General features: G+C 34.1%; 1 protein-coding gene across 1 annotated transcript; it reads left to right on the forward strand.

The window, feature by feature from the left end:
* On the forward strand, positions 6,336 to 7,251 carry LOC105163977 (major pollen allergen Ole e 1-like). The gene is made up of 2 exons (XM_011082514.2): positions 6,336 to 6,793; positions 6,882 to 7,251. Exons 1-2 carry the CDS (start codon positions 6,637 to 6,639, stop codon positions 7,223 to 7,225), a joined length of 501 nt encoding a protein of 166 aa, XP_011080816.1. The 5' UTR covers positions 6,336 to 6,636; the 3' UTR covers positions 7,226 to 7,251.

A 13,999-nucleotide genomic window follows, 5' to 3' on the forward strand; every position in this document is an offset into this window, starting at 1 on the left:
GACGTCAGCAATTTCGAGTGTCACGAATATGATTATATATATATACACTAATTGTTATGATAAGTGGTTTTCGTGAGTATATAAAAAAAGTTATGGTATAAGATGATGAGATAAAAAAGTTTGGAATAAAAATAAATTGTAATAAATGCGGAGGTGAGAGAGAAATATGGAGTAATAGGTCGTTAAAAGGAAACAAAAGATTAAAATTATTAATCTTAATAATTTAAAGTAAAGAGAAAAAAATAAAATAAAGAATAAATTTGGGTACTCAAAATTGGTACGATAAAAGATTTTCTTTTAGAATAGTACAAACTATTGTGGCACGTCGTTTCTGCGTGAATACAATAAATAATTTTTCATATTTTAAAATATATTATAAATAAGAATAAAATATATAAATTAGTGCATTGCATTAATAAAAAGAAAGAAAGAAATTATCAATTAATGTAAATTTTGAAAAGTTTAATTGGTTATTTTATCATGAAGATCATTTTTTACTTCACAAAAAGTTGGAGCGGCGAGTGTTATTGACCTCCATTTGTGAGTGTGGATAGACTTTTTTTTTATATTAGTATATATATGTCTATTTTTATAATATTTTATTATTTTTTATTTTAATTGTACGTATTTATTAATTTAAAATATTGATATAATAAATCAACATTGTGAATTCGAATATATTTAATGATGTAAGTGAAAGGGTCATATGGTACGGACCGAGAACGCGCTAGCGAAAGCGGTAAATAAAAACGCGTAAAAATAAAATTAAATGCAGAAATTAAACGAATCCAAAGGGTGTACCCTTGAAATTCCCGAGCGTTCGATATACTAAAAAATAAAACGTACAAGGGACTAATGTTGAAACCATAAACCGAATATAAAGAGAGTGAAAAACGATACCTTCATTTTTCACAATCGCTTGAAATGCTCTTCAGTTGAGGCTCCAACATAAGAATCCTATAATTCATTCACACCACACTAAAATCGGGATCTCTACGTCCTCTTTGCTAGAAGAGAAGAAAAATGCACCAAGTGCATTGATAGAGAGGGGCGGCCGAGAGCAATGATGGAAGAGAGGAGAATTGTTTTGTTGTGCAATAGTGATCGTAATATTTTCTAAATAATTATGTTTCATATTTATATATCTTGTTTGATAATTAAGAATGTTTATAAATACATTCTATTATCTTTGTGGTATATTTCTCTTTATTCTAGATAAAGAGATCCCCAAAATGGTTAGAATTTGCACTTTCCAAAATTGCAATTTGCTAGCCATTTATTTCCTTCCATGGAATTTTTCATAGGCTCAAAATAATTGGGCTTGACTGATTTTTACCTTCAAAATGCAAGCCCAATGAATTTTTATATAAATCCAATTTAATAAAAATTCAATTAATTGAGCTCAACTTGTATTTAATCTAATTAAATACATAAGTCTAAATTATCTTTATTAATTAATAAAATCTAACTTATTAAATAATAAGGACAAACCCAATATAAATTAATGACGTTAATCTATTCTTGGATCCTTTCCATCCAATGGATCTCTCTTTGTAAGTAATTCAATTACTTGTGGAATTAATTTCAAATTAATTACTTATTCCTTTTCGGTGATTTATGTGTGACTCTTTAGGTTCACCTTTCAGCTAGACTTGAGCTAGTGTCTAACACTATTACTAATTAAATTTCTTGATTAACCCTTAATCAAGAAAACCAGTCATCATGGGTGGCCGTCTAGCAACGATCCATGACACTAGACACTAGGTGAATTTTCGTGTCAACATTTAGTCTCTCGAGTCTGTATGAGTACGGTCCTTCCACCTACTGTCTCTCGATCTTAATCTAGGGCATGAAATTAGGTGTCGGTTTCCAACCTGGACTAGGCGTCTATGCTTAATACCCACAAATTCATAAAGTGTGAACACATCTCCAAGTGCATAGGAGATACCTCTGTCACATACCGACAGGGGACGAATCCTCTTTAAAACTCACCGTCCTCTGTACATACTTTGACTCACTGGACAAGGCTTATGATGATCATGTCTATGACACAATCACCTCTCGCGCAGATCCAAGATACAGTCATCGTATGCATGTGATTGCCGTGATTCCTCAAGTTTGAGGACTACTCCCATACTATCGAGCCGGGGACTCAAGAAATACCGACCAAACCTCCAAGGCTTCCATATGATGATCCCCACCAATCAGTTCAGTTAATTGACCATATTGTCAATTAATCCACTGAAATTCCATAGACGTCTAACATTTGTCAGACGCGACACTCATCCAAGGAATGCAATACTCAGTGCAAGTCTCAGTAAGACTCTTGATACCCAATTTCAAGGTCTTCAACTTGAAACATTCAGACCAACCCTTAGAAGTTGGTTTCATAGCCGCTATCTAATGCGCAGCCCAACTACATAGGTTATTAAGTGGTCTGTGGGCATCCTTTGTTACTTCAAAGTAGTACTTAACGTAATTTGGTGATACATGTGCCAAAGATGACTACTTATCATATTTATCGAGACAATATTATTTAAATAAAGATTGCTTAAATAATTCTCAAAATTGTCAATCTAATTGGCTTTTGGTCACCTATTCCAACAATATCCCACATGACCTTAAAGTCAATTACTCATGTTTTTCAGATTAATTTGATTATGAGCAATCTGCGATACCGGCTAGGTCTTATGGATCTACTGTAGTTTCTGTTGATGTCATGCGGTCCAACCGCACGTTACATCTTCTTATCATCTCTCCAAGCAGATGATGGTGTCTAAGATTTTTTCTTGGACCTGTGATGAGATCTCGGGTCTTTTACCTTGCCATAACCTAGTTGTCATCCTCCAAGATGACCATTGGCGTGGCTATGATAGGTAGCATACCCAATGATCGGGTGTCGTTTTTCAATCCTAACCGTTTCCAATATAACTTTTAAAGTTATCATATATTCATTTTTTTCTGATGAAGTTCCTTATGTTATTCCACTTTGAACCATTCCAATATTACCATATCATCATTAAAGCTTGAATGCAGGCTTGTCCTGAGATTAAATATTATTCATATGATACTGGAGGCTACTATCACTATAACCTTTCAAAATTAATTCTCCATTAATGTGCATCAAGAGATCTTCTTCAATCCATCGCCTCATGGGTGCACACTCAATATCCATTGTTATGCTTAAAAAGCATAAGCAACATCGATTCAGTGCACCAAACAACATTTTCATTCTGCGGCAGCAAAGACGTAGGGGATGTCAAACATCTAAGCTCCTCATCTATCTACCATGACTAAATCTTGGATAGCTTATTCCTAGATAGGAATCTAATTCCTATTGTGGAGAATTTTATGAACAATGTTCGTGTTTTAGATTTCGAAGACGTCTTTCTATTATTCTAAATGGTCGAGACATTTTTAACATCTAAAACACTTGGAACACAATTGAGCTCCCACTAACCTTTTGTTCGAATGGGTGACCAAAGCCAATTGGATTAACGGTTTTGAGAACCATTCAAGCAATCTTTATTTAAGCGATGTTGTCCCGATGAATATGGTAAGAATTCATCGTCGGTACACATATCTATTGCGCTTGTCAAATTACGTTGAGCACTGCTTGGACATCACAACAGATGCCCACAGATCACTTTAACAATCGTGCAACAGTTGGACTGTGTATTGGATGGCGGTCATGAAGCCAACTATTTAGAGTTGGGTCTGAAATGTTCCAAGTCGAGGACCTCGAGACTAGGCATCAAGAGTCCTACTGAGTATTGCATTCATTGGATGAGTGTTTAACACTATTATTAATTAAATCTAATTTAATTAATAATTCTTAATTGACCCTTAATCAAGAAAGCCCGTCACTATAGGTAGCCGTCTAGCACCCGTGTATGGCACTAGAGACTAGATCAATTTTTGTGTGAACATTTAGGCTTTCGAGTCCATACTGGTACGTTCCTTCCATCTACCGTCTCCCGGCCTTAGTCAAGGGTATAGAATTAGGTCTCGGTTCCCATTCTAGAATAGGCGTATATGCTTAATACTTGAAACCGCGTTATCACAGATTTATGTAGCGTGAACGCATCTCCAAGTGCATAGGATATACCTTTGTCACATACTGACAGGGGCTGGATCCTCTTCTTGGAACTCATTGTCCTTGCTACATACTCCTACTGCACTGGACAAGGCTTGTGATGATCATGTCTGTGATACAATCACCTCTCGTGTAGGTCCAAGATACAGTCATCGTATGCATGTGACTGTCGTGATTCCTCAAGTCTGAGGACTACACCCGTACTATCGAGCCGATGACTCAAGTCATACCTACCAAGCCTTCAAGGCTTCCATATAATGATCTCCATGAGTCAGTTCAGTTAATTGACCACCTTGTCAACTAACCCACTGAAATTGCATAGACTTCCAATGTCTGTCGCTGATGAAATACAACACTCATCCAATGAATACAATACTCAGTGCAAGTCTCAATAGGACTCTCGATACCCAATCTCGAGGTCCTCGACTTGGAACATTTTAGACCAATCCTCAGAAGTTGGTTTCATGGCTGTCATCTAATGCGCAACCCAACTACATAGGTTAGTAAGTGGTCTGTAGGCATATGTTGTAACGTTAAAATAGTGCTTAACGTAATTTGATAAGCACAACAGATACATGTGTCAAAAATGAATACTTATCGTATTTATCGGGACAATATTACTTAAGTAAAGATTGCTTGAATTAGATTTGGTGATTTAATATGATTGAAATTAAGAAACTTTATATTTTAAGTTGTCATTCACTATTAGATTGTTAGTTTGGATCATAGGAATTTAGCCATTTAACAGTAGATGTTGTTTCTTTATTTATTTTGAATTTATTATTTAATTTAGGTTGTTTGGCATAATAAGATTTTTTATTGCTAAAATGACAAAAAATGACATGATACCGCAAATATATTTTTATTTTTTGACATATTTTATATTTAAATATTTTTAAAATATTTTCATAAATAATATACATTAGTTTAATATGTACATATATTTAATATTTTAAATAAAATTTAATAGAAAAGTATTCACATTTTTTCTACATGTACTTGGATAGGAGAAAGATACATGAATTTTCAAATTAAATTTTATAATTTAAACTTTAAAATCACTCTAAGTTAGACTAATACTAATTATATCATTATTATTATGTTGATTGATGGGACAAAATATATATATATATATATATGTTATAATATTTAATAATGTTATCTATTTTATGAAAATTATATCAAATATCAATGAAATTTTTATAAATGAAAGTGAGTTTAATAAAAGGTAATATATACATATACTAATTTGATAATAATTAATCTCATAATTTTACTATCGTGAATAATTAATTTTATATTCGAGTCAATCAAAAATGAATATCATTTCCATCTCGTACACTGCATACATTGCTTAGTATTTTTGAATTATTTTTTTTCAACTGATAGGATATTTATTTTTATTTTACTATCGTGAATAATTAATTTTATATTCGAGTCAATCAAAAATGAATATCATTTCCATCTCGTACACTGCATACATTGCTTAGTATTTTTGAATTATTTTTTTTCAACTGATAGGATATTTAATTTTTTTTTATTTTTATAGAAAAAATCAAGAAAATATATATATATATATGAACAACTTCCAAAATAACATGTTTTAAAAAGGTCTACAAAGGTATAGAAGTCAATATTGAAAAGCACTAAATGCAACATAAAATTAAGAGAAAAATAAAATATTTTATACAAGTATAGAAGTTTGTAGATGTAAGATTTTAGACAAATATAAATGTTGAGAGAAATTTTAAGAAATTTCTATATGTAAGTCTAAAAAAATTTATAGTATTTAAAAATATTTTTTAAAGAACTTCTTACCACACCATTAACATTAATCTTCACCGTCCATTTGAATAGCCAAATCTATAAATGGAATTCATTTTTAATAATCAAGTTTCAGTATCCTTGTTTTGATTAAGGATAGAAAAAGAAAAGAAAAATTCAATATTTACTAGTTATAGTTAGTATAAAATAACTATATATTTTTTAGATATAAAAGAATAAACTTAAATAAAGTTATAATGCAATTACCTAATATATATATATATATTTGGATAAAACTTAGTATATATCTTTACACTTAAACAAATTTTAAGTGAAAATAAACTATATATAGTTATAATTTTGTGTTTATGCCAAATATTAAGAAAGTTGGTTATAATTTTTCTACTCCACAAAATATTTCCTCACAGTTTGGGTACTTAACTTTCTGGTCGAATGCAATTTTAGAGGGGAAAGTTTCATTTCATACTGAAATTAGTAGTAATAGCTAACTAGTTGTCGCCCTGTCTGTCCTTCCTATCTCCTTACGATTTTGGAAAAACTGAATTTAGCGTGATGGGGTTATATGTGTGAGGGAGAGTTTGTTTTGGCGATGCACATTGAGACTGGCCTCAATTACCACAAGCTAAAAACCACCGACCCAAATATATACCCATCCCTCCCTCCACACTCTCGCAACATAATTACACTAATCAATAATTAATTAATCCTTTCGAAATTACAGTAAGTGAAGAAAAGAATATAAGATCATACTCAAGATGTCATGTCTAACGCGACTCTTTGCCGGGGCCCTGTGCTTGTTGTGTTTTTCCAGCGTCGTTCGCGCTACAACTCCTGAATTCTTCGTCGTGGGAGAGGTGTACTGCGAGGTCTGCCGCATCAATTTCATTAATAAACTCAGTGAGCCTATGCCAGGTATGTTTAGAGATTAATTAGAGTGCATGCATGTTAGAAATATTAGTAAATGATTCTACGTTGATGTGTTGATTTGGTGACACTGTAGGGGCAAAGGTGAAATTGGAATGCAGAGGCGAGGAAACGGGGAACATAACATACACACAAGAAGGCGTAACGAATGAGGCGGGACAGTATCGGTTGAAGGTGGAAGGCGATCATGAGGAAGAGGAATGCGGGATCACGCTGGTGAAAAGTGGTAGAGCAGACTGTGACGAGATTCCGAACGAGGGGTGGGCGAGCAAGCCATCTTCACTAATCACACTCACCAAGAACAATGGGTTTCATGGGAGCTCACGCTACGCCAATCCTCTTGGCTTCACCAAGAAGAAAGCCAACCACGAATGTGCAGAACTCATCAAGGAGCTTGAAATAGATCCTGATCATCCTTAAATTCTAATTAATAATTCCATTGATTACTGTTGTGAACATTATGTGATTTGTGTTTATAATCATATCTTAAAATAACTTCATATATAAAATATCATTATATAAATTATCACAATTACATATAGTAAGAAAATGAACCAAATAAATTTAGAAATTAGGAAAACTGCACTGTTGGAGAGTCACGATACTTGTTGTTGACCTAAAGCCATGATTGCCTCCCTACGTGTAGGTTTTAACAGTTGACCATGACTCTATGATAAAACCCATTAGCTCTCAGCAGTGTCTGATCCAATGTACATGACCACGAGAAAACTAGGAACCGATCCACAGTCACGTTGCAAAAACTCTACAAATACTTGTGGGAGTATAAAATATTTCTCAACTCATAAGCTATATAAAATCTATCTCTCTCTCAATGTGTCAAATGAAGAAAGTTAATGGCCCTTTAAATAGTTGTAAAAATTTAACCGTTATAACATTAAGTGGCCTAATTAAAACTCATAATATTATAATAAATTCAATTATAAATAGGCCACATAAATATATAAAATATTATTGTCATGTACTTATTAAACCTTATAAAATCACAATTAAATCATTATACTAATGAGATCATAAACCCCAAATAAATATCAAATTAAACTGGCACATTAAGATCAAAATTTTGACAATGTAAAAAATTTTAAAACTTATTTCCAACAATTACTTGGACAAGTTTTGTTCTTCTTTTTCACCTTTCGGTGATCAATTGTTGTCAGGGTGTTTTAACAATTAGTGTTTATTTCGACAGGGTCTCTAGAGAAGTGTGTACCCATCCTCATTTTTTATTTTATAGTACGTTTAGTTTGGAAGTTTGATGATTGGTTTACTGTAGATTTTGTGTAAGTTATGCTTGAGAGGTCTATGTAAAAATATGATGTAGTTGATAGACTTTTATGATCAATAGTAAAAACATCACATTTATTTTTCTAAGTCACTTTTTTTCTTGAGCTTAGACATGAATTTGCTTTTACAGCTAGAAATTGAAAGACACTAATATAGAATTCGAGAAACAGTATCATAAATCAATTCAGACGCAAAAGTATTTTGAAAAGGGATGTAACTCGATTTTGAGTTTTCTGGCTTGAGCTCGAGTCGAGCTCGACTCCTACATCACGACGAGCTCAAATTGATTTATTATTATGATTATTATTAGATTAAATTATGTGAATAACTAAATTTTTACATAAATTTATAAGTAATAAAAATATTGCATAATGTGTAATATGTTATAAATATACCAAAATATAATATGAAATTTTAATTTATTGTTATAAATATAAACTACTGATTAGTTTAGTAGTAATATAATTAGTAAAATATACCAAAAAAATCATACTGAATAATTTAAAATTATAAAAAAGTATCCATTATCTGGAATAATGCAATTGAAATACTTAAAAATATTTTATAGTTGAGATTAATATATTTTCACAGTCTACAATAAATTTATATATTTATAAATATTAGTATTACATTGATGTAACTATCATTTTACATTGTTGAACAACATGGGTTCATCGGACCATCAAAACTCAGATCAAACCGTTAGATATGATCAAACTTACAGAAAAATATTTTTGGTAAAGTTTTAAACTTATTGAATATACGAATATCGAGATATCGTACTTGGAATATAAGAATAATCATTCAAGATGGTGTATCTTTGAATCAAGCCATGTGATTTTAAATTATACCGTCAAATATGGTCTAATGAACACAATTATATATATATATATATATATATATGTTAAATTTGGTATAAATCGGGTGCCCGAATTTTAAGATATCGTAATTGTTGATTAATTTTTTTTTATCTCATTATTATACATATAACAAAAATCATTAAAATTGTTCAACCATCACTATTTTTATTATTATTATTTTTAGATTAATTCATAAGAATAACTAAATTTTGATATAAAATTATAAGTAATAAAATAAATTACATGATGCATAATATGTATCTTGATATAAATATAAAACTCATAAATAGATAAAAAAATCATAAGTGAATTACTTGCCAATTTAAAAAAAAGTATAACACAATACAAATATTTTAATACATAAAGTTTATTTGTGTCATATTAAATCATAATTTTAATCATAAAAAATATTATAATTTACTAAGTTGTTCATTTGTTTGTATATAAAGATTAAATGTATAAATAAAAGTACCACAACTTATTATCCAAAATAAAATGTAATATATTGAATAATAATTATAATATATGGTCAATTTTTTGAGTATAAAATTGATAAAGTATTGAATTCGAAATTATATATATAATTTTTATAAATAAAAATATATATATAAAAAAAATAGAAAAAGCTCGCGAGGTGATGAGCAGAGAAAATTGAGCTAATGAGCTCGAGCTCGACCTGGCTTGACTCGAGCTCAAAATCGAGCTGGCTCGTGAAGTGTTTAAGAGCCAAACTCTGGAAGTGTTTCAAAATTTCTGTAAACTAATATCTACTCAATTCAACAAAATGGTGCAAACTATTCATACAGACAATGGGAGTGAATTTCTCAGTTCTTCATTCCAACATTTCCTTCAAACCTCTGGCATTATTCACCAACAAAGCTGTGCTTATACTCCACAATAGAATGGCGTTGTGGAGCGTAAGCACAGGTTCCTTCTTGAGATTGCTCGATCCATCATGTTTCAAGCATCCTTTCCTTGTCATTTTTGGGGTGATGTAATCCTGGGTGCTAGCTACCTCATCAATAGGTTCCCTGCAACAGTTTTGTGATGGAAAATCCCATATGAAATTTTACACAACAAAATTCCCTCCTACACGCATCTGCATACTAGTAGATGCCTGTGTTTTGCGATGAAACCTGAGCCTCATGTTTCCAAATTTGATAAGAGAGCATCCAAGTGCGTATTCATAGGATATCCCCCTAGGCAGAAAGCATATAGGGTGTATGATCTTGATTCTAAATCAATTTTCGTTTCCAGGAATGTTCTGTTTCACGAAGATTGCTTCCCTTTTGCAACTATCCAGTCAGTTCCTTTGGCTTCTATTCCCTCAACTGCTGATGCCAATGATTGTATGCCCTCTACTTCAAGGTCTACTGAGTCTTCTTCTCCCTCAGTTTCCCCTATACAGCCTTCACCTGCTTCTAATCCTGTTATTTGCAGGTCACTGCGCACTCATCATAAGCCTTTTTGGATTAATGATTTTGTCTACCACCTCTCCTCGTCGTCTTCTTCACCTATGATTACTGCTTATGACTATGCATATCTAGGATTTGTGGCTTCACTATCTGTCTTGCAGGAACTGCGAAATTACAGGTAGGCAGCTTTCATTCCTCATTGGATTGAGGCCATGAGACAGGAATTGACAACTCTGGAACAGAACCAAACTTGGGAGGTTGTTCCTTTGCCACAAGATAAAATACCCATTGGATATAATTGGGTTTACAAGACCAAGTTACGTGAGGATGGTTCAGTGGTGCGCCACAAAGCCAGACTTGTGGCCAAGGGCTATACACAGGTGGAGGGTGTGGATTACACAAAGCAATTCTCTCCCGTTGCCAAGTCTGTAATAGTGCATTTGTTCTTGGCTCTTGCTACAGCCTTTCAGTGGCCTCTCCACCAGATAGACATCAACAATGCCTTCCTCCACGGGCACCTTGATGAAGAAATCTACATGATTGCCCCTGAAGACTACACTGTTGCTCCAGGACATGCTTGCCTTCTCAGATGTTCGTTGTATGGGTTGAAGCAGGCGTCACGCTAGTGGAATGTTGAGTTCACACGCAGCCTTGAGGATTTTGGATTTCAGCAATCTGGGCATGATCACTGCCTGTTCTTCAAGAGTCTGAAATCTGGGTTTGTTGGTCTTCTTGTCTACATTGACGATGTCCTCATTATGGCTCCTTTACTTGATCTTATTTCACAGGTCAAGAAGCACCTTGATGCTCTATTTACCATTAAGGACTTGGGATGCGCTCATTATTTCCTTGGTCTTCATATTGCACGTTTTGAAGCTGGTACCTCTCTTACGCAATCGAAGTACATTCTTGATATCATCAGTGATTGTGGTCTTCAGCTTGCCAAGCCTGTAGCCACTCCCTTACCCCCTAGAGTCAAGCTACATCTGCCTCAAGTGGATTTCTTGATGATCTTGAGTGCTATCGTCGTTTGGTTGGACGTTTGTTGTATCTGTGTTTCACACGCCCAGATATCTCTTCTGGCGTGCAGCAGCTCATTCAATTCTTACAACGTCCATGTCGATCCCATTGGCAAGCAACTCTGCATTTCGATATTTGAAGGGATGTTCTGGTCTTGGTCTCTTCTTCCCTTCTTCAAATTCCCTTCAGCTTTAGGCTTTCTGCGATGCTGATTGGGGGGCTTGTATTGATTCTCGTTGTTCACTTACGGGCTTTACTATTTTCCTTGGCCCAGCGCTTATTTCTTGAAAAATGAAGAAACAGTGCACGGTTTCTCGTTTCTTTGCTGAGGTTGAGTACCTAAGTATGGCTGCCACCACTTATGAATTGCAATGGATATCCTATTTGCTGAAGGATTTTGGTATTGCCGTCTCACATCCTATTCTTTTCCATTGCGATAATCAGGCTGCTATACACATGATCCAGGTCGAAATCTACACGACCTCTTTGGTCGAGCGGACAGGTCTCCCAAGCAGTTTGAGGTCGCTCCTCTCCCAGACTAGTGATTGGGTCCTGAGAAAAGAAGCGGATCGTTAGGCTTGTCGGGGTGGCCCCCAGCTAAGATCCTCCGATGCTTAAATTAGTGTTCGGTTCTGAGGTCGAAATAGTAGGTCGCTTAGAAAAATAGCGAGTTGGAGCGACCTGAAAGTAAAATGTGGTCAAGACAACGTACCATTAATGCACTGACTGAGGGTATTTATAGAGAGAAATTGGGGTTCTGTTGATCTAATACGCGCATTCCACGTGTCTCGGATCGTCGGGTTGGTCGCGATCCGACCCGGTAAACAATGCGCGGGTCATGCTGGTAAACTTGCAATTTTGAGCCCAATCAGGGGTAAAATTGTCTTTTTATGAGAAAATAGGGTTTTTACCCACATCAACACATTATGGTTAATCCTGTGTTCCATAAGCGTACGAAACACCTTGACATTGATTGCCGCATTGTACGCAATTGCTATAAGGCTGGATTCCTTCTTCCTGTGTTTGTTCTCGGTCGAGAACAAGTTGATGACTTGTTTGCCAAATCCCTCTCCCGTCTTTCTATCACTGGTCTATTAGGCAAGTTGGGCTTGTTTACTGTTGAACCAAGTCCAACTTGTGGGGGGAGGGGTGTTGAGAAGATAGAGAAGATTGGCGTTGGTTGAAGTTGTGCAGCAGCTGAACATGTACAAAGCAGAGCACTCCCACGAAGAAGACGCGTGCTTTTACGTGTTTTTCCTTTTTTGGTTTTACGTTTTTATTAGTTGTTGGATGAGTTGTACGCCCCCTGGAGCTGATGTGTGAAGCTGGTTAGTTAGCTTAGTTTTTCAGTCTGTTATTTTTCCGTTCGTCATCTTCTTCCTCCGGTATCTAAGAGCACTGTACACTGCAGAATTCATATGAGAAAATCGATCATTTTTGCTCTGATAATGGCACCCAAGTCTTCCTATTCTTTCCTTCATTTGATGCAATCTTGCAGCAGGCTTAGTGGCTAATAATACAACATTCGATTTTCAGGTCAAGAGTCGACTTGCCACTTAGCATCATAGTTTCTTGTCACTTCTCTATAACTCTTTATATATAAAAATGGGATTAGCACTATCCAACGTCCAAGAAAAGTTGTCAACATGATCTCGTTGACGTCATCAAAGTGAAAATTCTAACCTTTCTGTTTAGACAAGCTATTCTTGTATTTCCTTTGGAAAGTGATCTCTATTTAAGACCATTCATTTGAATAAAAAATCTCGTATTCTATGTATAATTTTGATTGTGATGACTTAACTTCATTAAACCCTCATATTAATGATCATTGACTTAAATCATTTAAGTCCACGTACAATCATAATTACTCTATATTTCATAATCACCATTATACATGTGATCTTACGATGTAGTCGTGTGTACTTTATTCTATTCTGATGTCTGCAGTGCGGATATGAATAAAAATGCAGTTTTGTTTATTTTATACAAAAAAAATAGTTTATAATAAGATGTTTACGTCTTACAATCTAGTTAGCATCAAATAACCTAGTCAGCACATCGATCACTGCCCTCACAAGTAAATCCAAGCCAACCAAACAAATAAAAGCGGGTCGTATCGTGCAAGCCAAAGGTCCATATATATGCGCTTGACAGGATATATATAACCTCTCCTAGCCATAAGAGATGGGCAAAACAAGCTTGCTGCAATACCACTAACCACTTATTTCATATATCATAGGGAGTAAACTGTATTTAACCCAAAATTAGATCAACGAAGTAGTGGAAACTCTTTAATTTGATCAAAGATGAAAATAGTTAAGCGGTGAATTTCATTTGGTTTAGAAAAATTGTCTTATCTAGCCGAATCATCCCTTAAAAATATGAAAAATTATAATTCAGACTCGACTCGATCAAATTTGAATCAATCATATGGCAAGTATAATACACTTGTCGTATGATTGGAGTACAATTCAGTAAAAATGACCAATAGCAAAGCAAGTTGATCTATAATTTGTTTGATTCGATCAAATTCGAATAAAAATTTCAAAGAAAACATACCTTAGTTAACTGAAAAGCAATAACATTCACAAGTTCCA

Source organism: Sesamum indicum, linkage group LG6 (assembly GCF_000512975.1).
Source record: "Sesamum indicum cultivar Zhongzhi No. 13 linkage group LG6, S_indicum_v1.0, whole genome shotgun sequence".
Classification (NCBI taxonomy): domain Eukaryota; kingdom Viridiplantae; phylum Streptophyta; class Magnoliopsida; order Lamiales; family Pedaliaceae; genus Sesamum; species Sesamum indicum.